The 20,262-nt window shown below is 39.3% G+C and overlaps 1 protein-coding gene across 1 annotated transcript; it reads right to left on the reverse strand.

Annotated features, from left to right (window-relative positions):
- Positions 1-512: 512 nt before the first annotated feature.
- Positions 513-19,926, reverse strand: ATP6V1C1 (ATPase H+ transporting V1 subunit C1). The gene is made up of 13 exons (XM_064706394.1): positions 19,789-19,926; positions 15,877-16,059; positions 13,739-13,806; positions 12,576-12,661; positions 11,829-11,923; positions 8,042-8,133; positions 6,869-6,967; positions 5,487-5,555; positions 4,088-4,180; positions 3,906-3,999; positions 3,281-3,378; positions 2,036-2,162; positions 513-1,123 (listed from the first exon to the last, which is right to left on the reverse strand). Exons 2-13 carry the CDS (start codon positions 16,006-16,008, stop codon positions 1,028-1,030), a joined length of 1,149 nt encoding a protein of 382 aa, XP_064562464.1. The 5' UTR covers positions 16,009-16,059; positions 19,789-19,926; the 3' UTR covers positions 513-1,027.
- Between the last annotated feature and the right edge of the window lie 336 nt (positions 19,927-20,262).

Here is a 20,262-nt window from a genome sequence, read left to right on the forward strand (position 1 = left end):
CTGAGACAGGCAGAATACTTGTAATAACTGCTACTGAAATAAACAACTCCTCTCTACCCACATGAGATGGAAGCCATCATATTCCCTGTGTAGAGAACAGATATTGCAAAAAAAAAAAAAAAAGTGAGCATCTAATAGCACAGTGTGCAAAGCTATAAAATTGTCTCAAGCTTCAACTGACTGAAAAGAAAGAAGAATTATCAAAATCCCAGCTCAGCCTAGCTTGTTATTATCCCAGCTTGCTGTCATCTTCCCAGTAATTGTCTCACATCTTTTCTTTAGTCACAAAGACAAACATGAAAAGCATTCATACATATGTGTGGTGGCCAAACAACATACTCGAGCCTTTCTGCACAAAGCAAAATTAGTTCCTGCATCTCCTACAAGTACTTGTGCTGAAGCCAATTCTATTTCTGTACCAGTGCGTGCAGGATGCAGCACTGTTAAAGACTTAACATATTGCTTCAGTTTAGACACAAGTATCTGCAATTTTATGTGGTAGAAGAAAGTGACACATTTGCACAGGTATGTTTATTTTCCCTGTGTTTACAGTGCATCAATTGTAATTTTAAACCATTCAGAAAGCACGATTTCATACCAATTTTACATACTTTACATCACAGTTCAACAACGTTAACACAGTCATATCTACTAAATCAAATGAACAAAATGGCCATGAACATTTACACTAGTCTTCTGTAAACAAGTTTTTTTTTATAAACAACAGTAAATGGAATTAACACAGACCACCATAGGAAAGAGGGATAAGCTTTTCCTTAAATAAATCACTCTGTTTATAAATACTTCAATTCTCTCAATATACATTTACAGACATAGTCGATTAAAAGCTGGTTACCTACACTGCTCTTTAAAAAGAAAATGTCTAGAGATGGACCACAGTGTGTTCAATTCACCTAACATAAGAAGCAAGCATATGATTAGTAGAATGTTAAAAGTATTATTATACTTCAACCTCACTTCTGTTTGTTTACACCAACACTGAGAAGATTGTCATGTTAGGGAACTTTTACTTGAATTCCAGCAAATTACAATCGATCTTGTAGTACACATATGGGTAGTACTCCTGTTGGCTGAGGTTTAAACCTGGAATATCCATAGTTGCCTGCAAATAAAGTTTTGAAAGCAGTTATACTCTTACAATTCAAACTCCTATTAAGAAGTAACTGAAATATTAATATGTTTTAGAAGCAAATAGGCCAGGTAAGATTTCAAGGTTAAATTTTCACATTCAAGTGACTGTTTAAGTAACAGGTAAAGTTAGAACCTTGACAAATGACTAACAGTATTTTTCAAAATTAAATACAAAGTGCTTTTTCAAAGTCTAAGTAGTTCTGTACCAATAATTCACATCCATTGCTATAGTAAACACATCATCACTACTACATCTAAACACTGTCAGTTTCTGATGAGAATGCTATAGGGTGCTGAATGATCCAAGGCATTATATAAGTTCAGCATCTTTCATTTTCACCTAAATTGTCTCACATCCTCTTTCCACAAAAAGGCCTGGAAATACATTACATTCAATATATTGTTAAGAATATTTTTTAATTCAGCTAAACTCATGGTATCTTCAGTTACCCTTTAACTACGAACATCACCAATTTTCAATAAAAAGCCAATTAGCAGAATAAGCCTCCCAACAAACCAGTTTTTACACATGAAAATGAGACCTCTACAGATGGAAAGGCTGATTCCATTTTGACAATGATTCAGCCTTCTACAGCAGAGGACTACTGTGCTAACTTGCAGTCTGTATCTTTCCATCAGCAGTAGGAAAGAATGCAGTAAGAAGAAATTACATGTGACTTTTAAACCAGACAGCTCTTCAAATATATTGGATGCAACTTTAAACACCATCTGCCTGCAAAAAGTGTAAAACACAGGCAGCATTTTTTTATGGAGACAAAATTCTCTGTACTGTGAGAAAATGAAGAATATGGAGAGGTACAGCTTTTTAATGATGCCAATAGACTTTCTTTAAACACACTAGTAGCAGTTAAATAGTACTTACATCAATGATAGCTGCTGCACTGCTGTCAAGGTGTTTGTACAAGTCATACAGAACTTCCCTCAGTTTCTTCATTGTTTTCTTATTAGGCTGAAGCAGCATTGCCTGGAAGTTAACTGGCAAACCGTACCTGAGGAAGTCAAGTAGAAAACCATGGAAACACTGAAATAAACCTTCTTTCATAATTCAAAGCAGATTTTTTTTGAGAAAGAATCCTATTGCTGAAGAGGAAATTCTGCTAATTTCCATTTTTGCAAAACCATTCTGTGTCTACAGTTCATAAGACAACAAAAAAGAACTTCAAGCTTAAAATAACAAAGCAGAAGCCTAAATGTTTTTAAAATAATTTTAAATCCTTGAGTATTTAGCATAATTCTCAATGTTACCTGAACACAGACTAAATTTTGAACATTCCATTAATTTACTTTGCTTATCACACTTGATGGACAATGTAGTTTCTACTTAATCTTCCTTTCTAGGAGTGTGGAAACTGCTGCCAACATTTCAGTCAGGTTCAGCTTTCTTCTTTACTCTTTACTCAAGTTTTGTCTTCACAACAAGGCCATAGCAGCAAGAATGCAAGTTCATGTGATTTGTTTTCTTTTTCTCCTCTGCTTTTCTCCTTTATGACAGCTGATCAAAAAGGCTAAAAACACCTTGCCCTTTACTGACCACAGTAGGAACATCTTCAACTATAAAAAATAAAGGTCTTTCCTTTGCAGAACAACTACATCTGTTCTTGACTAGTAACAACACTTGTGGATAGTATGAAGGAAAAAAAGCAGATAAAATTTCTAATTAGAATATTGAGTGGTTTAAAACTGAAAAATTTAGATTACAAAGGCATGTCTTAAAGAAAAAGCATGGATTTCATGATGCCAAGCTATGGTTATTCTGAACTATTCAAATTTGCCATTTAAATATAAGATGCAGTTAGTTCTTGTTACAAGCAGCTCATAAAGTAACCTAAAAATCAGCAAATAAGTCTCCCTGCTATGTACAGAGTGTCTGTAACTCCTAAAGCAATAGTGAAAAGACTATCCACGGGGAAGATACACAATTATCTACTTCAAATATTGCACAACTGGCAACAAGAGCTATTGCCACCAGCTATTCTTACTGCCCTACTTTTAGCTTCCTCCTTCCCAGAAGAGCAGCATCCACATGCTTCAATTTGGTAAACCCAAGCTAGATGTAAATTCTTACCAAGTCTAGGAAGAAAATCACTATTCAAATCTGCCTCATTACCTTAAAACAGATTCAACAAAAACACGCAATGCTTTCACATGAATCCATGCAATGAAAGCTTCACTGAAATTAACTTTCAGCCACCGAACCAGAGGCCCCTGTGAAAGAATAGAGAGGGGAAAAAAAAATAAGCTATTCAAACATCAGAAAAGACTCAGCCCATTATGCATGTTTGAGCAGCTACTCAATATCTGTACCATAATAAAAGACAAGATAAAGACAGAGTTCACTATGGATATAATTGCTCAAGAGTGTTTTGATATAAAGTAAAGAGACATTTAATGAGACTTCCCATTGTCCCTTCAGGTCCCCATCTCAGTTGTCATGATCTAACTATATTAAAGATCCTTTTAGTAATATCTGATTATGCAATTCAAACACTTGTCCATTTTCAAACTTCAAACATTATCAGCTGCAATATCAGCCCTTGGTTCAATGCAGTGAGGAGCACTTGTGCTGCACAAAATTCAATTATCCCAAAGTAGATTAGCTGGGTGGCAGGCTGCCTATATCATGTCATCCTTACAATGCTTTCTCTGAATCACAACTTCATGAAAATTTTATGTAGCAATAACAAGTCTTAGATGTCTCACACTTTTGAAATGACCAGTTTATTAAGACTTACAAACTGTTTCTTCTTGTCAGTTGACAGTCTATTCATTTCTTCTTTATCAGCTTTCATCTCTTCTTCATTGTACTGGAAGTCACGGACCATAAATCTGCATTAGGAAGTGAATAAAATCAAAAGTGTCTGTCTAGAGATCCTTCAAAGCATGAGAGACAGAATGCACACAAAATAAACCTTACTTATATTCTCTGGCTTTGTGCTTGAAGTCATCCACTGCCTTCCTGAACAAGGTGACATTACAAAGGTAGCTGTCTTGGTCCTCAAAGAGTACACTACACACAAAGAAAACAAACCAAGTGTCAGAATTAACCAGGTTCAAGCCAGCACAGTCACACAGTACCACAAGTTGTACTTTATTGCTACAAGGCAAGACATAAATGTAGATAATTATACAGGATTTAGTTCCCAAATTAAGCACCTCATACAGAATGTAACTGACTGCTCTTAATTGCTCCCTTCATAAATGATGGCAGCTTACAGTTCACATTCAGAGACTTCATCACACAAAACCACTTCATATGGTATTTGTTCAAATTAAAACTTATTTAACAAAAAAAGTAACTGAAGCTGGTTTAGTACTGAAACGTTTGGACTACTGTTTTATTAGAAATGTGTGTTTTAAAGAAAAATGAAATGGATATAAAATAGAAAAATACACAAATTAAAAATATACAGGTTGGCAAAACAAAATGTTTCTTAGGCTGCAAAGATGACCACTAGATTTACTATTTTATAATTAAAAAGAATATTGCTTATTTTGAGGCTTTACCTTAGGGAAAAAAAAGCTTGAACAGATTTAGACTGTTCCTCAATGTGATACTGTCTTCAATACAAGCATTATCCAACAGTTTAACAAGTTGCTTTTTCTTAAGCTAGCCCTAGTCCATGGTTTCCCAATAATTAAGAAGCACTAGCATGTCTTCCAAATGTGAAGCTATCCAGAGCAAGTTCAGATTTTTTAAGTGGCACAGAACTGGTGGCATCAGATTTTCCTGACCAAAACCTCAGTCTGTCAGTTAAAATGAACCACAAATCAATGCTTTGTGCTACATGTGGACTTTATCAGTCAAAGTGGTTACAAGGTTGTTAAAGTGGTTTAATCTTGCCCACCACAGCACCGAGCAGCAGCCTGATACCAAGGACCCAAAGAGACAAGCTACCTTTCTTTGTACACAACAAATTTACACTTCCAGTTCTCCATTCTTTGGAAGCTTTCAGAGCTCATATAACTTGTTTCAAGTCCTGTGAATACAGACCTAAAGCTTACAGGCCAGCAGCCAGCATTTGTTGCTTATCTCCACCACACTCCAGCCAGAGGCTGAATATATCTGACCAGAATAGATTAACTCTTCAATCCGCTTACTCTTCTCACATAAGTCATGTTTGATAACTTTGTTAACCCTAGAGTTCACTTGAATCTTTCCTCAATTATTTGATCAGATTTGATCAGATAAAGCTATAAAGCTAGACATACTGACAAGTTTTGGACCAATCTTTAAAATTCAAAGTCTTTCTAGATAAAGAACACTCCTGAAACACAGCACACACAAATATGAGATTCAGCATTTCACAACTTACTTGCTGGAACGTGGTACAACCATCTCTGCTAGTGTTTCATACTGCTTAACCCAGTCATTGTAATTTAACCTAGAGAATGCACAGGTTATTGTTAGACTTTTAATCCGAGATTAATGGATCAAGGCTTTTTTTTAAAGGTAACAACATTTAATCATCACATCATCAATCTCAGGTGCAGGTTTTAAGAAATATGCAGGACTCAAGAAACACTCAGTTCTCCTCATGCTGTTTTTGTAATTATTGATAAACTACAGCGATTGCAAAAGTAACATATTTTCAGTCTTCATGTCAGTTTACAAGTGCAACATTTTTTAAATCAAAGAACTATGAAATTAAATCATCATTAAGTAGAGATCTCAGGGGACCAAATGGAATTAACTGTTAAAGTTAATCAGAAACTCCTCATGCAACTCTGCTCTTCTGAGCAGAGGAATACTTCTTCCACAATTATACACAGGTTCCCTAGAGTCCTGCACTTGCCTGAAGGACTGGGAATTTTGGAAGCCCTGTTATTCTGTAGTTAGTTGTGAAGAGGTTCCATCCTCTCAACAGCAAAAACAAAACAAATAACAGCAGAGATATTCTAACCACTTGCTTTCTGCTAAAGCCACTGCAAAACTGGTTTTCCTTCACCAGAGGAAAAACATCTGACAGACTCTAATAGCTCCTGTGGTAAAGAGAGCCAGTGGGCTTTTCACAAATTAGGAGCTCTCTGCTTGCAGCTCCAGTCAAGGGCCATTTTTTCATTTTACAACAGTTTTGAGGGCATCTGTATGACCACTTCCCTTGGTCAAGGGAAAACATGAGGTTTCTGTTGTTCACATATTTCAAATAAGAACAGCCTGCTCCCCCAGCAAGCCTTTCACAGGACATAAGCAGGGTTCCAATGGCACAGACTTAGTTAAGTAAAAAAAAACCCCAAAAAACAGTGTTCAGGCAATTTAAAAACGTGCAGAGCAAAGCAGTAAAGAGTTCACTCAGTAAATTATGGAAGTTGGCATAGTTCTAACCAAGATAATTTAATGATTAAGCCTTCTAATGTAAAACAAGTCATGTTTTGACTCAGCCCTTACTTTCATAAGGACACCATCTGGAGCATGTCTACTCATAGCAAACACTGAATAAGAGACATAAATCTAATTTCCAGTTTCTTCAAGAAATTCACGAGCACCCAGCAGTCTTTATAAGAAGTTTTTGTGAACAAAGGAACACAGGCACAGACGCTCACTTATCTCTCCTGAGCATCTTAACAGTTCTGTTTGCTCATCCAGGAAAGCCCCAAGTAAATTGAGATGTCATTCTGACAGTATTATAGAGTTCTGAGATCTATTATTTGATTTATATTTCTTATTGTATTCTACTCTTAGGATGAATAAACTTACTTCGGCACAATCACTAATAATGTGACCAAATATTCTGAATCAAGTACAAAGTCCTCTTTCTTCACAATATCAGCAAGACTTCTGGTAAGCAAGCTTCCCCTGCAGAGAAACAAAGACAGAACAATTACACATTTAAGAACTGAATTTGTCTGGATAACAGTTTCCAGTGCTTGATAATATAGCATTCTCAAAAATACACTTTACCTACATAATTGCTATTAGCAGAGCAAACAAAATGTCCTTATATGCACTTTATATCTCACTGTCCAAAGTGACTGATGTTTTTATCAGCAGCTCCACTGCTGTGCGTCATTTCCATATTCCAAATACGTCACACGCTTAAGGGGCCAACTTGTCTTTTAAGAAGTGATTTAAAATGGCAAGAACCATTAAAACCATTAACTGTGGATTCAAGCACATGGAGCCTCAGAGTTATAACTAACATAGTACAGACCCACATGCAGAACATCAATAAAAACTTAAAGCAGTGTATTTCCTTGTATTCATTAAAGACCAAGAATGTACATAGGTTTAATGGCATTCAGCTGACAAACTGCCATGGCTTAGCACAGAACTGATGTCTCACTCCTAAAACACCTTGTCATGTACTGTCATTGGCATGACCCATGGCTCTGAATCAGCCAGCAGGCTTGTGCCATCCACTGTAATGGCAGGGTTCAGGCACATTAATCAACTCCATTTGCACAGAATAACTACTGTACCTCAGTACAGACAATCATCACACGTACGTGACAAGACAACACACAGTCCTCGTTTAATTTAATATCTGTGTGTACCCAACAGCTATTGTACCCAACTGTCTCTGCTGGTAAATTCTGAGGGAAGAAAACCAGTTAAGGTGGTGTGAAGGAAAGACTTTCTTATTTAGACAAGACATCTAAGTAGCAGTGTTACCACTAACAGCAAGCTCCTCTCAGAAGTTCCAGCAATTTATGCTATTTGTACATGCTTTTGAGATTTCTTAATTGCTGTTCAATCACAGGTAAGTTAGCACCAACCAGACAGCTGGTAATAAATGTTCTTTTATGACAGCTGCTCTTCAAGACTGATAAACACCTCAAAAATACATTAAGCTTAGAGTTAACATTTTCTTAAGTTTTCATGATGAGATAACGTTCCTGCACTACATTAGCAAAAAATAATACAACTTACGCATTCTTTCTTTCCAAATTCTGAAGATTCCCTTTGAGATTATTGTATGCCGAGGCTCTTGCTTTTAGATCATTGTCAATCTGGTTTACTCCCTTAAAAATGAAAAGAAAAGGAGCTGTGTCTAAAGAACTAGAATAGAACTTATGTTCAGCTTGCCACTGCTGCTCAAGTAATCCTGGAGGATAGATTTGAGAAGGATGGCTTAATTAGCATGATTACCAAAAATGATTCATTCCCAGCTAGATAACTTGGCAGCAAGTGGAAGACTACAAAACAAATGAAGCACTTTAATTAATACATGTTAAACTGCCAACCATACTCATATCAATGTGTACCCTATACAAGGAAGTGTTTTAAAATCAGCACACTCAGTAACAGTTGGGTAACTGCAATGGCACAGTGTTGGTCTGGGATTACAATGCTGCCTACTGCCTCCTTCACTGCCTCCTCACTGTAGTAAAGAGGTACAAGCATGAAAAAATCCCCAGGGAAAAGCTTCTGAACACTGTCAAGGGACTCTCCCTTTATATAGACTTAGACCACTGACAAAACATTTTGTTTGCATAAAACACTTCAGCTTGGAGATGCAGATATGATTTTGTTTCCACAAAATAAATCTCTCTTAAAAACAAGGTCATTTAATTAAATAGTGACCTTGTTTATGTTAACACCTAAGTTGGCTTGTCTGTACAGGAAGTCCTCAAAAGCCTGAACATTCTGTTCGTTTCAGGTAGCAACACATTAACAGCTTGCACCTTTACAGATACAGAAATCCTTTAGACAAAATACTCTGAAAATGACAAAATTAAACAGATGAGTACTTAAAGCTATTTAAATCCTCTGACTGATACATCCTTTAGCAAAGCAACATGCAGAATATTTCAGCAGGTGTCACACAAGGCATATACCTTCATGAAAACTTTTTAACACTACAAGAAGTAACACCAGCACCTTTTTTTTACATCTAGAGGACACCATAAGGGGAAAATTAATCAGAAGATATTAAGCTACTACCTTTGCGCATTTTAGCTCTTCCCCAGGCTGACAACGCTTTGCCTCTTCCAAGGATCAAAACTTTCAACAACAGTATAACTATGCATTATTAATGACAAAACCCAAAAACCTTTGATACCAAACACTGCCTTTACAAACCAGTTCCATTCAGCATTTCCTACTTGACAATACTCTTAACTGCTCTCATTTGTAGAGTCAGTAGTCTTTTAAAAAATGACTGCTTAGATAAAAACCTGTTACTGCTGCACTGACTGAAGTTTATTGTGAAAAACAACCAGCTTTGCTTCCTCCTGCATGTTAGAGAATACAGAACCATAAACCTCAACGCCACAACAGAGCTCTTGAAAAGAAATTTTTGTAAAATTACCAAATGAAGCAACAATACAAACTTCCTTCTGCAAGGAGAATTAGTGAATAACTCACAAAGGTCACTGCAGAAGGAGGCAGACTCACAGTATTGCTAAGGAAAGTGCCAGTCTAACATAGTGAGCCTATCTCTACACAGAGCAATCCCAGATATTTCAACCACTTTGGTAGTCATTAGCCAGTGTCTTGCAGCCATACAGCTGAGCTGTTGCACTTGGATGCATGCCTGGGCTGCTGAAAAGGTTGGACATGGGCACTAAAAATATTGAGGCTGCCTCCTTGCATAAGTCTGATCACTAATTTCAAATCCAAAGACTAACTTGATTAAGTGACAGCTCTCACACAGCACAGATGCCATCTCAAAAGTCTTCTGTATTGATGCTGGGGTTCACAAAACTTCTGCAAATTGAAAGCTGAAAAAAACTGATGAATAGTTTCAGGAGATATAATTTTATTTTAAATGTTTCTGATACTGCTGTAATTTCTTCTCAACTGACAAATCCCCACCGCAATTACCATTACTCATTTTGACAGACATCAGAATGTGCTGCCTGAGTGAGTGAGGATGACATAAAGCCACACAGGAAATGTAGTAATTCATTATTTGACAAACTTTTCAAATTATTTAACATCAACCTGTCAAGAGGCTTCACAGATTTTAATTAATGTAGCTCTATCAATTTTCCTATATCTTCACTTTGGCATGTGATTACATGAAGACTTTATCTCTGTCAGGACTCTTTCTGCCTTGGGACAAAACTGTTTCAAGTCCTGTGATATGATCTCCTTGGGGTCATTTCTACAGAACATAGGGCATCTTCAGTCATCTTCCTTCTCTTCTCTACTTTATGGACATACATCTATGGCTCACAGTTGAAAATATTTTATAAACTATTTGAAATCAGATTTATTACACATTTATGTCCTAAAGCTGTTCCTATGGAATAGAAGCACAGTTAAACATGAAGCAAAATGGAAACCCCCAACAGGATGACTCAAGCTGAACTCCAGCAGACCTGTTTGTCTACATTTACTATCCAACACAATAGGTCAATGAGGTCCCTAAAGTAGATGAAGAATGTAAGACAATTGAAGTTCAGGTTCTAGAGCTTTGTTGAAGCAGATTATTTATCTAGCAGACTCTGGGACACAGAATAACATGCACCGAATATTTGATACTTTTCAAAAAAGGGGCATATCTCTTCATGTCCTAGGTTTCTTTTTCAACAAATTTAATTTCTGCAAAAACAATTGCTGCACTATAACTGCTGTAGAAAGTTCAGTGCTTCATTTTGGTACCTTTTTCTGAAGAAGTAAATATGTGCTAGTGTCAGATGTTAATATTTTAATTTTATATCTGTAAGATATTCTTAATGTGCAAATCTTCAGAGCCATAAGACAGCCAGTCATCCTCTAACAAAAGGCCACACTGCAGGTGCTTTCCAAGAATAGTTACTAAATGTAATTTGTGAAATAAATTCAAGACACAATGATAGTCCCAAAGAAAATCTCAAAAATGAAAGTACTAATTGCATTTTCAGTCAGCTTTGTAGCATACATTAAAATTTTGTAACCTCTGCAAAAAAATTAATGTAACAGTTTCAGGAATCTGCAGTAATAGCAAAGCACAAGTCTGCCAGCACTTACCACCATCCCAACCCCATTATAGTCCCTACACATCCACCACCAAAGACTGTCTCTATAGTACCCAGAAGAGCCTCCTCCTTTTTGCAAGTTATGTACTTCCAGTTAGTGACACAAGGCAGTTCCAAGAGCCAGTCTGCAGCTAACAGAAAGCAGGGAAGGGGAAAAAACAGCCTGAAGAGGCTGGGAAGATCTTAAAGCAAGGATTGTCTACAGAGAACTCTCTCACTGTCTAAACCAGTCACTCCTGAGGACCCTGTAGAGGCTCACAAGCAAGTAAAAAATAAAGCCCTCCATGTATGAAACACTTTGCCTAAGTACAGATGAGGAAAACATGGCAACTCTCAATGAGCTTTCTTTACATCTAACAATGAAGGCTTATTTCTCCCCTCACAACTGAGTGCCACAGCTTTCAGAATGTAAATAAGTTCCCTGGTTCACTGCTAACAGCCCACAAGGTTTGAGAACATCAGACAAACAATATGCTAACACAGCAAAATTGAAATGTAAATATCATTTCCTGGCTATTTATTTGTTAGCTCAGTGATCCTAGGAAACAAAAATCAGCAAAGACTGCATGATGGCCTTCAGAGGGCACTCTCCAAATCCTAGCCACATCCCATGTATTTCTTTGGTTACTAGCTGCTACAAAATTCACTACTATTGTTTGCTGACTAAAACAGACAAATTGCTTTGAGAGCAAGTTTTGTGCATAAATATCCCAAGTTCAAATAGGGAAGTTTTATAAAACAAGTTACCTTACCTTTGCAATAATTTCTGAAATATTCTTCAAGGATTGCTTGATTGGGTATTTGGCCATATCCCACTGGAACCTTGTTATATAGGTGACCAAGTCAACTAAAATTTTAAAGAACTTTGTTAAGATTGGCAATAAAAAGACAACTGTATTATATTCTATGTAGAACTGCTCTAACAGAAGAGAACTGTAACAGACTGGACCTTCCCATGTGTGTACCCTGTTGCTTAAGAAATTTGAAAATAAACAAGCTGTAAATTATCCATGACCTCTGCCTTCAGATATTGGTTTCACCACCTCTGTAGACTGTAAATGACATTTATTACCAAGTCAAGGATGGTTGGAGAACTACAGACAAAAGCAACTACTTTTTGCTCTGTGTGAAAAATGGGTGGGAGAAGGGAAGGTTATGATGGCAAAAAAGGCAGCAATCACCATGTGGCTCCCCTGAAGTGACAGGTTTGTACATCTATCTACAAAAGTCACTACTCCAAGCCCTTATCCACTCATACTAGCATCTCTTCCATCAATACAAGCTGTGATAATTCTATTAAATGGCTCTGAAAATAAAACATTGGTTCAGAGAAACGTGCAGCTCTTTACTGAAATAAAATGCACACTGGCACCCAAGTCCTTCTCAGCAGGGCTGCTGTTGATCCATCCATGCCCCACCTGTACTGATGCTGAGGGCTCCCTGACCCAGGAGCAGCCCCTTGCACTGAATACATTAGGATATCATGGTTAACACTTTACCTCCATTGGCCAGAAGATTCTCCTGAACTTTATCTTTACTGTCTTCTAGAACATCAGCCATATATTGGGCCACCTTCTTTACAACACTGAAAATTGGAAGAAAAAGATAAAAATATATTTTAAAAAAACCAATAAAGCCCTTTGAGAAATACCTGCCATTTGAGAAATACCATTCATAAAACTCATTTTAAATTGCCTGAGACTGGATCAAACAAGGATGATGACTGCTCTACATCCAAACTTTCTGAGAGCACAAGCTGGGCTCAATAGCTGAAGGAGACCGATTTCTCAGTATTCCACAACTTTATTTAAAATCTCTACTGCTGCTACTCACCAGATCTCAACAAGGTGAGGCTAGCTCCCTCACATTGGTGTTGACTTCAAGTGTAAAGTCACTATATTGCAATTTTTTTTAAAGTCTGTTGTACTTCCAAAATTCTAACCCCTTTCTAGAAACAGGTAGAGAGGTAGAAGTCAACAGTAATACAAACCAAACACAGGATAACCCTGACAATGCAATCTGACACTCAAGACCTGTTTTCCTAACTTAAAAGCCATGTATAATAGTAATCAGTGCCAGGCCAAATAGTTTCCTTTTCCAATTAAAAATGTCTATATAAGATTGCTCTCCTTGAAACAGAAGATGGCTCCATGAGTTCTGGTTATGTGAAATTTTGCTACTTTTGCTTAAAATCACTTTCAAAAAGTCATTAGTTTCTTCAAAATGAATAGGTTTTGCATTTTAATAATAATACTTTTAAGTATTTCTATGGATTAGGAAATTACATGGTTACTTTCTCAAAGTGTGAAAACAGTAATCCTGCTAGAATTACAAGCTTTTACTTCACTTCCTCACCACTTCCTGCACCTGTCAGGCTCAGTTTTTAACAATTCTCCAGGACCCAGCACCACACAGCACTATTGAAGAGAGAATGCAAAATGTTCCACTATTTCAAAAGAAGTTCAGATTATTTTCCTTTTTTCAAGAACAGATACTGTTCTTGAAAACCAACATCTTAGCTTTCTTAAATCTGAACTTGCTGACTACCTGCAGAGGATCACTGTGATACAAAAAATGCTGAAAATAACTTGTGTATTATTAGAACTCAGCAAACCATCACATCATTCTAATACTCTGCATCCTAGTAAAAATGAACTGTTACCTCTCCACAAATGCATCCAGTTTAGCCAGCTCATCAGACAAACCAACCAAAACATCCAGTGTGCCAACCTAGAAGCAAAGATCAAAATGCATTAGCAGATGTATATAAACATAGAAAGAGAAAACCAGCTAACAGTAAAAGCTACATCTCCCAACAAGTATCTCTCCAGAACTACATAAAATGCTGGACTCTAAGATTTGAGACACCTTGGTTTACCAAAGCCACACTGTTTCACTTGTTAGATATCACCCCCCCTCAAAGCACCACAGGATCAGATCTAACTCTCTAGTTTGGTGCTCAGTTTCAGTTCTGCAATCCAGCCATCCAAAACATGTTAAAACAATGTCTATGCTGTAAATTGGCTGCATTTTTCACAAAGCAGTTGCATGAGCACTTAATTCACTACTTTAGATCAAATGTGAAATTTCACTGCTCAGGAATCTCAGCACTGAAGGCAACCTGGACATTAAAAACTTTGACAACACCAGAGTACTGCAGCAGTGAGACCAACAAGAGTCTGGACTTTTTGCATCTTGGGTAATAAAATATCTAGCTTGTCTACAAGCTTTCACTCTTTCTTCCCTTCTCCTCCAGAAAAACACTTTCTTCCCCAGTCTCATGTATCTAGAGTACACATTTCTCACTGAAATATTACAGGGCTATTAACATTTAATATATTTGTAACCTAGCATCTACTTTCTATATATCTGACCCTCAAATTCACATTAGTCCTTTTCTGTTTAGTTCTGAAGCAGAAAGCAGCAGAATTACTTAAGAAATATCACACAAATGACTTTCCATGCCTCACCTTCTTGTGGGCCACAAGCAGAATAAGGAAGCTCATTTTAACTAGTCACTTAAAAGCCTCAGGACAAGCAAGTCCTTAAGCAATAAGACTGCTGTTCAGTGGAGACTAAACCACTGTTTTAATGAGTTTTAACTAAAGGATCTCACTGCTTTAACAGTCTCACCAGGTCCACAGAAGCCAGACTATTTCCCACTGTATATAAAGTATATTCAGCTTCTGCCCCTTTTAGGAAGCACAGTAGAAGCAAAAGAAATTGCTTCTAACCCTGATAGGCCCCAACAGTTTTCAGCAGTAACTCCTCTAAATGCTGCAGGCACCCTACAGTTTGAAAGCCATCCTGATTCATGTCCAAGGATATCCTGGGAGGAGACAGACATTTGTTCTAGTCCCTATTCTAAGTGAGGACAGTCCAAATGTGAACACAAGTTATGGCAGTTTGAAGATGTTAAAAGGCACACTGAAGCACTCTGTGCCCTAGGCTCATTCCTTAGCAGAGACAGGAAAAAGGCATTATGCCACCTGAACTTGATGCACTCAACAGACCAAGACTGATGGCATTTTTCTCCTCAATTTTGTAAGCCTTGAAGGGCTTTCACTGAGCTCCAATTCTTGTTCAAGAAACATCCAGGCATCAGGAAAGACCTTTCCTAAATGAATACATTGGCTCATAATTTTTCCGTGTCCTGATGACTGTATTAAACCAAGAATAACTACTTTCAGATTTTGTTACTATTTGCTTCTCACAGAATAGTTCAAACAGTTTTTTTTCCATTTTCCACAACACACTGGCAGGTCACACTGGAATGCTCAGCCAGAGATAAACCACTGCTCTAATGGAAGAATGCTACTTCTGGACAGAGAAAAGGCAGAGCAGCTCTTTGATCAACTCCTGTATTTTAATTTGAACCTTTCACTGTATCTCAGACAGAGAAAAGGAGCAGACAATTCAGAAGGGAAAAAACTTAAAATAATTTTTAAAAAGGCAAAACAAAACCATCAAAGGAAACTCTCAATAATCAGATCACAAGTTCCTATTTTTCTTCTCTAAGTAACTGCTACCATCATGAGATCAAGACTACTATCCTCAGAAAAAAACTGCATTATTTGCTGAAAGAACACAGGTTGCTGAATTTTGAAAACTTATAGTGTGAACAACTAACTTAGAAGTTCAGAAAAAAAGATTACTGTTGTCTGAATTATTTCTTAGATCCACAAATAAACATCAAGAGAAGTCAGCTGCTCTCTCTAAAACATCTGCAGGTTTTAATCTAGAGAAACAAAGATGGTGCAAAACAAACACTTCTTAGGACATGACACAGGGTTTCCATACCTTCAAGTCCGGAATATTGAACTTTGAGTTAGTGGAAAGGTTGTTGTGTTTTGTAGTTGCTGCGTGTAGCTTCTCCCATGTCTGCTGACAGGTCTTTTCTCCAGGAGCAGAAATCAGCCAAAACTCTGTCATTTTTGTGCCTTTATCTTGATGGCTGTTGATTCAGAGGATAAAGGCAAGATGCTAGCAGAAGGGAAGCAAGAGAAAGAAGAAAAAATATCTGCCATTAATACAGCAGTCAAAGCTTTGCCTGAAGAAAAACATCTCATTCCACATTGCTAAAGTGCTGTTACAGCCACCGTAAGAGATTTTACCAGAAGTATCATATGGTTTCAAATTCATTTTTTCTTTTTAAACTGCCCATCCTGCATGTTAAAGTGAGCTGAGTTTGCAACATCAGCACCTTTCATTAGCAACTGCAATTTCATAGAAAGATAACAAGCAAACAATCTAACTGAAAAGAAATCAAATAGGACCCACATTATATTTTCACAGCTAGATACCTTTTCCAGTCTCAGGAGGTTGCAGTTTATTGCAGCCCCAAGACACAAAGTCTCTGTGAAAAGTCTCTGTTTGAGCCCGCACGCTCGAAGAATGAGTCGGAGCTCTTCAGCTCTCGGTCTCAGAGTTATTTCTTGTTTCTTATCTATAAAATTCCTTCTCCTGCCCTGCCAAGATCCGTCCAGCAGGACAATGCCAGGCACTCTGCCTGCCCCCAGGGAGGTGTTATCCCTGTATACAATGTTTACAATTGTTTTCCAATACCTATCACCTATGTTAGACAGTGAGCTTCTACTCTAAACCAATCTGTAAGTGCCAACACCACAGCAGAAGATGGAGGTAGAGAAGAAGAAGAAAGGCTGGATACACCCAAGGCCCTCCATCTTGTCCCCAAAACCCCTATTCTAAAAACCCCAAAATCTACTTTTTCACCTAGTGATAATTTTATTATTACACTACTTAAACTTCTGTGGCTTTCAGGTCTTCATACAAAGCTGGCAATTTGCTCCATGGGTCATAATCAAACCCACAGGTGTTCTGGGCTGTGTGCCAGGGTCTCTGAGCCCCCTGGCAGGGGTCCCAGCAACTCTGGACACTCAGAGGGATGTCCTGAATTCCAACATTCCAGTGTCTGTATAACAGACAACTTTTTCTGAAAACATCAGAAAAAATAAGAAAAACCGAACAAATTTCAACTCTGATATCTCTTTTCCAATCACTTTTCAGACTAGGACAGTGTTCTAAAGTAAGTAAATACCTAAAATTATTTAAATGCAATAAACTCTAGTTTATTCTTTCAAGCAGCTTTTCCTGGCAGCTTAAAATTTCAATAAAAAGGAGAACAATTTCTAGTCTTGGTATCTCTGTTACAACTGCAAACTATCAATAAGATTACACATACTGGCATCAGTCAGGAAAGTGTTGGTACTAAATACAAATGATGTTGGTTTATTTTGCAGACAAGCTCAGGAAGTTAAGAGTATTTATGTTCTTTTGTCACTAAGAGGCAGAAACAGCTGGTTGAGAGTTACTGGATGTTTTCAAGAAGGGAATGAAGAACGAAAAGCGTACGGAATCTAAATTTTGATATCTGCAATGTCTTCTGTAGCAGCTTTGGATGAGCAGAGACTAACCTGTATTTCATGAGCACAGACTACAGCACTCAATTTTTTTGAGGGAGAACAAATCAAATGTTGTATTTGCTAGAACCAGTATGTGATAGCAAACTTTGCCCAAAACAACACATACAGGTCCTTCCCCTGTGTATTCATTCTAGAGGTAGCAAGTTATCAAGGGTGTTGAAATTCCAGGTAAGACACAGGCCTGGTTGCTGATTCTTTGCTCAGCTCCTCAGGAAGCCTAAAGCTGAAGTCTGCCAGCCATTGAATCACTATCATGAAGCACAGCCTGGCACAGCAGCCATCCATCCCCCTTGGACTTAAGGGACCTCATTTCCAGCAGGAGATGATGACACCCAGTCCTGAGGCCCTTGACAGGACACACTCTGTGACATCTGGCACTGCCCACCAGGCCCAGCACAGCAGTGCCAGACAATGCCAGGGCAGGTGCAGGTAGCTGAGAAATCACAACATTTACAGGACCAGACATACAACATCAGTTATCACTACCCTGCAGGGCTTCTTTGTTTAGCAGCAGCTGCAGTATCTCACATCACAGGTCTCCACAGCAGTCTATTAATTACTGATGATTTGGAACAAAACAAAATTTCCTCTTATTTGGACTACTATGATGCATTATCTTCCTTAATGCATGCCAGACTTGGCACAAGAGAGATTTTTCTGCACTCCACTGAACTCTGGCCCTATAAAAGGCACAGGAAAGGTTACAGTAAACTTCACCTACTCAGGGAGACACCACTGCAGCTGACACACACTCTCAAAGTATTGAAGCTTTAAATTGTTTTTGTCTGGATTTGACAGGACTAGGACTAGAAAAAGTTGTTGGGTAAACTAAGCAGTGGCAGCAGCAACTTGTAAATATCCAAGCAAAAGACAGAAAAGCAACAACACAGAAATCCAAGATCCTTCTCAGGAAGACAGAGGAAACGTCACATTCTCATGCTTTCCACAAACATCAATACTCTACAGAATATTTATAAAATTTCCAGAAGAAACAGTTGTAGCTGCCAGGAATCATTAAGTCACTGGACTTCCCTTTTTCCCTCACCATTTTTTGTCTGTGTGGTTGTTTTCCTGAAGCTGTGTTCCATCTCTAACAGTCATGGGAAGTAAGATCATTTCCCATTTCAGGTGAAATGGAGGTATTATCAAACACACACAAGGGGATAAAAAACTTGGTAGAAGAGTTTTAAATGTTTTTTACATGAGGGGCCTTGAAACCAGAACAATGGAGAATACTAAACAAGAAGTGAAGAAAGGAGAAGTGCTACAGAATGATTTGAAAGACAGATAAAAATGCTGGTCAGACAAAAAATACATACACAACACACTGATTGTTAAAATGAAAGCCAAGCAAATTAAAGAAAAGAACCACAGGATAAAGCAGGAAATACCAAGTGTTCAAAATAAAACCTAGAATAAGCAGTAAGAAGGGGTAGCCTATTCACACAATGTACCTCTATGACCAGGACTTTTTCGTAATGTGCACTGCTTCATTTCCAAAGAAAAATCTGTCATGCAGTACGCTACAATCTAAAATAAAACTTATGAACAAGTTTTTTCAGTGCTTCACCCAGAAAAACATACAGGGATGTCCAAACCGAATCTCAGCTACAGCATCATATTTTTCAAAAAAACCAAAAACCAGGGCAAGGGGCGGGGGACAATTGCTTTAAATTGACTATTTAGCTCAACAGGAAACCTCCGTCTACTGCTGCGGCCCAGCACGGAGTCCCTAGAGCGTCACTTCAAGCTCGTTTTCAGAAATCACGACTGGTGCTCGGCCTCCACGTTCCCTAAGCAGAAGCGGCCCCAGCGAGGCAGCGGGGGCCAGTGCTCCGTGGGGAGTGCCCACGCTTGTGCGGAGCGGCCCGGGGCTGGCCCGGAGCGGGGGGCGCTGCGCTGGCTCCCCACGGAGCCGCCGGGCCCATCTCAGCACGGAATGTCAGCTCCCACAGCCCGGCACCGCCGGCTCGGGCCGCGCTGTCCCTTCGGCCTCCCCGAGGTAAACAGCCCTGGCACCGGCAGAGCGGCGGCCCGGCGGCCCTGAGGCCCAGCAGAGCCCCCGGGAGCCGCGGTACCGCCGGGCCCGGCCGGCGCAGCCCTTCGTGCCAGGCCCTGCGCGGCCCGGAGCCGGGGGAGGCCGTACGCCGGGGCAGGCCGGGGCGCTACCGTAGCCGCCCGGGGTAGCCCAGACACTCGTCCTTCTTTCCGTCGTTCCCTCCTTGCCTGCCCCTGCCCCCGCCCGCCCCGGGCCCGGCCCCGCCGTTACCGTCACTGCTCCATCCCCGGCGCCGCCGCCCGCTCACCCGCCGGTGGGTCACGTGACCCGCGGTCAGCTGACGCCGCCGCAGCGCCGGGCACGAGGGGCGGGAGGAGGCGCTGTGCCGCGGCTGCGCAGTGACTGCCGGCTGCGCCGGGGCCACGGGTTCGAGCCCCGCCCCGGCTGCGTGGCTGCTTTCCTGGGTGCCCTGCTGTCGTCGCAGGCACCTCAGGGTACCGACTGCCTCAGGCCCCTTCTGATTAATCTGGGCTTGATTAGGGAGTTGGTGTAAAACTACATGTGGCTCAGGGCGGCCCAGTGTCAAGGAGGCTTTGTACGATTCTGCCCTTTGGGCAGAGAAGCATGGTCGGGTTTGAAAGCGTGTGTGTTTGTTACTGCTGCGGCCAGTAGATTTTCTTCAGATTACAGAAACACAGAGTCATGGAACTATTTAGACTGGAAAAGACCTCTAGGATCATCGAA

Source organism: Zonotrichia leucophrys, chromosome 2 (assembly GCF_028769735.1).
Source record: "Zonotrichia leucophrys gambelii isolate GWCS_2022_RI chromosome 2, RI_Zleu_2.0, whole genome shotgun sequence".
Lineage (NCBI taxonomy): Eukaryota > Metazoa > Chordata > Aves > Passeriformes > Passerellidae > Zonotrichia > Zonotrichia leucophrys.